Source organism: Salvelinus fontinalis, chromosome 4 (genome assembly GCF_029448725.1).
Source record: "Salvelinus fontinalis isolate EN_2023a chromosome 4, ASM2944872v1, whole genome shotgun sequence".
NCBI lineage: Eukaryota > Metazoa > Chordata > Actinopteri > Salmoniformes > Salmonidae > Salvelinus > Salvelinus fontinalis.
In genome coordinates this window covers 31,514,022-31,517,579 of record NC_074668.1, presented here as the reverse complement: position 1 = coordinate 31,517,579, position 3,558 = coordinate 31,514,022, and the positions used below count along the sequence as shown (strand labels likewise).

General features: G+C 44.4%; 1 protein-coding gene across 1 annotated transcript; it reads right to left on the bottom strand.

Annotated features, from left to right (window-relative positions):
• vsig8b (V-set and immunoglobulin domain containing 8b) lies at window positions 1-3,225 on the bottom strand. The gene is made up of 8 exons (XM_055919655.1): window positions 3,141-3,225; window positions 2,600-2,691; window positions 1,954-2,123; window positions 1,512-1,713; window positions 1,045-1,197; window positions 787-909; window positions 533-671; window positions 1-407 (listed from the first exon to the last, which is right to left on the bottom strand). The coding sequence occupies exons 2-8, from the start codon at window positions 2,679-2,681 to the stop codon at window positions 167-169; spliced, it is 1,110 nt and encodes a 369-aa protein (XP_055775630.1). The 5' UTR covers window positions 2,682-2,691; window positions 3,141-3,225; the 3' UTR covers window positions 1-166.
• Window positions 3,226-3,558: the final 333 nt, after the last annotated feature.

Sequence of the window (3,558 nt, the reverse complement as noted above, 5' to 3'; positions counted from 1 at the left end):
GAACCATTTCTCTGTTTGACCGCCAGGTTTTATGGGTATTATGACATCTCAACTGTGGCGGTCTATGCCTGCATGTGATAGCTGTTTATACTGAAGTTTGGTAAAATGACCTAAAACTGACACTTCAAAAATGCAATGAGGTTTCTTATCCCAACCCAAATCATTGTTACACAGGGTAGCCATAACTGCTGTCATATTTCAACAGAGGAGGGGCCTGCTGCCCATTGGGTGCGGGCGTGCCTTTGCTCCTGTCTGTGTAGATGCTGCTGTGGCCTGATTCTGTCCTCTTGGGCTGGCCCTTTCTTACGGAGCTGTAGACCACCCCGGGGTGGGAGCGGTAGCCTAGGACCGAGCGGAAGCTGGAGTTCCTGCTGGCGGGGCGACTCTCTGGGGCTGGGGCATCCTCCCTGGAGGGCAGGGGTAGGGCCAGGCCACGGAGGAGAAGCACAGAAAGGTAGGAGTTCAATTCATTTTCCAGTTTGTCTGCTGCAGCATGTAATTCTTGGAATGTATGGAATGTCATATTTCATACCTGATTTCATGGGCAACCTCCTTCTCATAGCGACGCTTGTGGCAGCAGCAGACCAGAAGCCAGATGAGAAGCAGGAGGAGGAGCAACAGTAGCAGGCCACCAATTACAGCACCCACTATGGTCTCTGCCTTGTTGGAAGCTAAAAGGTCCTGATATTCAGACAGGTTCCAAGGCATAGGTCTACACATATGCACCGTTCTCACTTTCTTTCTCCCAATTAAAATGATTAAAGAGATTTGTGGTTTTAAACTTACGGTTGTATGCGTTCAGGGTATATTTACACTGCGCTTTGCCAACAGGATTCGACACCACACAAAGATAGTTTCCCATGTAGCTCTCTGAGTGATTTCTTATCATCAGCTCTCCAGTCTGAAAGTCTAAAAAAAAACACAAAGACAATCACTGCCAGCTACAAGCCACACCTCACCTCAGTATATCAACATGTACAGTACAGTAGATCTATGGTTATGTGTGCCATGTCTTATCTAGAGGCTTTGGTTCTTGGTTCCTACTTTGTGTTGCTGTGGGCGGGATGGCCCCTCCACTCTCTCTGGTCCAGACATAGCTGACGGGGATGGATCCCACGGAGGATTTGCATTGGAGGGAGACATCGCTCCCTTTCTCCTCGCCACCTTCAACCCAGCACTTAGGCATTGATGGAGGGACTGGTACAAGAGAATAGAGGTAAAACAGTGTCTTTGGAAAGATTTTCTTTGATGTACTGTACCCCCTGTACCCACTTTCACCATTGTGTAACTTGTTGATTTCTTCTAAGTGTATTTCCACCAGAGGAAATTGTGTATATTGATAGGAACAAAGGAAAGAGGTGTGGATGGAAGTATCGGAGATAACAAGGCGTTAACAGGGTGTTAACATTCCATCTCAGTGAGAGAGCAAATTTAAAAACAGGGGACACAGGACAGTGGAATGATGAAACTGGTAAAACAGAAACCAATCTGGGAGGGGCGGTCTTCCTCACCCTTCACTGCCAGAGTGACTTTTCGCATGTCGACACCCGGCACTTTCTTGACTTTGCACTGGTAGGTGGCTGTGTCTGAGACCTTCACTGCAGAGATGGAGACGGATGCGTCTCCCAGTGCGGGGGATCCTGTGAAGTTCATCCTGGTAGACAAGCTGGGGTCCCCATAATGCAATTTTTTCCCTCCTGAATAAGATAAGATCTAAGAGAGAGTCAGTTCAATGACAAAAATTACACAACACAAGTATTGATAACACATATTCAGAACACGTTTTTTTACTGAAACAGTGAGGATAAGATCTCCAAGACTAGTCTGACCTAAATTATATGAGTGGATGTTAAGACTAACATATTCATTTGATAATGCATGCTTCATCTCCAAACCCTCCCCATAAGTTATCCATATCAAGGAACCCCTCTGTGCCCTGCTCTGTAGTCTCACCAGCTGGTCTTTCTGGGTCATGTCTGGACGGACGTGCAACCACTCAATGTCCAGTTCTCCTATGTCAGAGGGGTCAGAGATGAAGGTGCACCCCAGCATGACTGTCTCCCCCTGGGCTTTCTGAATGGTCTGAGGCCCTGTGGATGTTATCTTAATACCCTCTATGACATCTGAGGGTTCAGAGAAAAAAACACTTTCAGGTTTGACACTTACAAAGAACGTGGAGTCACTCAGGCAGGGACAGACTAAAATGACAACTTCTAAATGGGGAAAACTGCATTAGCAGTTCACAGAAGTGTAAATGCATTTCTGATAAATTTGATATATCCAACATGCAGGTACATGTAGGACAGACACTGACTATTGGATGCAGCAGAAACTGACGTTGTTATGACCTGGGACACTGTCTGGGCTCCACCCCACTACTGTTTACATTGAGCAAAATAAACCTGTTGCGTAGGAATGTACAGTCAATGCCTGTCACACAGGCACATTTTACATCCCCTGACAAAGATAAATGGACAGAAAAACCTTGATATGAATTCAACTGAAATGTGGTCTTGTGCAGTGTAGGCTAGAAGGGCCCAACATAATGGATAGCATGGGGAGACTAGGTTAGGAAACCCTGATTTATTTGACAACTCACCTGTGTTGAGATAAACTGTTAGCACAAACATCACAGCCAACTGTAGTCTTGAGTATGTAAGGCACTTTCGCATAGTGGCCATATTGGTAAACCTGTATGGCACATCAAGAGAAATATGATTACAATTATTAACTGAATTGTTTGAATGTGTACTTCCTCATTGTGATTTTAATCTAGTTTTATGGAGGAAACATTACTCAGCTAACAGATATGTAGTCTTTATCATGCACTGAAACTACAACGATAAAATATGCTCACTCTTTCTGAGGGGCACTCTTTCTGAGGGGGATAGATAACCCTGGACAGAATGGCAAATGCCCATTCTGTCCAAGACTAGGGGAGGAAATACTACAAGAGGACATATACTCTACAATATAACCAACTGTATTTTTACATAAGTGTTAATTATCCCCCTCTCCAACTTAATGGCTGTTGCTGAGTGAGGAATTTGTATATTTAACTCTCGATTATATCAGTTCATATTTATAATATTTGAACAGTATTCAAGACAACAATCAAACAATTAATTAATACAAATTACCTTTCTGATCAGCAATATTCCAAAGGTAAAGTCGTTTCCAAGAGTCCTGACAGACTGAAACAGCACAAAACCTTTGCTTCCCTTCCCTTCAGTTGCTCTCACCTGAAACTGTAACCTCAGGTCACACCCTCTCTATTTGCATACAGTCCTTTCTCTGCTTCTTCTTCTACGGTATTATGGCGGTACACGAACATACGTTAGAGGTGCATGCCACCACCTATTGTGTGTGCTGTGTATCAGCCTACTGTTTTGGGAGTGTGAATTCATAACATTTTGTGACACAGAAAGGGGAGGCAAAAAGGATGGGAAAAGTGAATAAGAAATTGCCCTACCAACTAACCCTGTACCCATTAAAACCTCACTACTACTTGGCCCTATTTTATCCTACACCAGGCTGGCAGCCGGGAAGGACGGGACA

Coding starts and splice junctions, on each gene's coding strand:
- vsig8b (XM_055919655.1), bottom strand. CDS start 2,681: ATGGCCACTATGCGAAAGTGCCTTACATACTCAAGACTACAGTTGGCT. Junction 2,124..2,599: donor AACAGTTTATCTCAACACAG/GTGAGTTGTCAA, acceptor CTGAACCCTCAG/ATGTCATAGAGGGTATTAAG. Junction 672..786: donor TACCCTGAACGCATACAACC/GTAAGTTTAAAA, acceptor AGGACCTTTTAG/CTTCCAACAAGGCAGAGACC.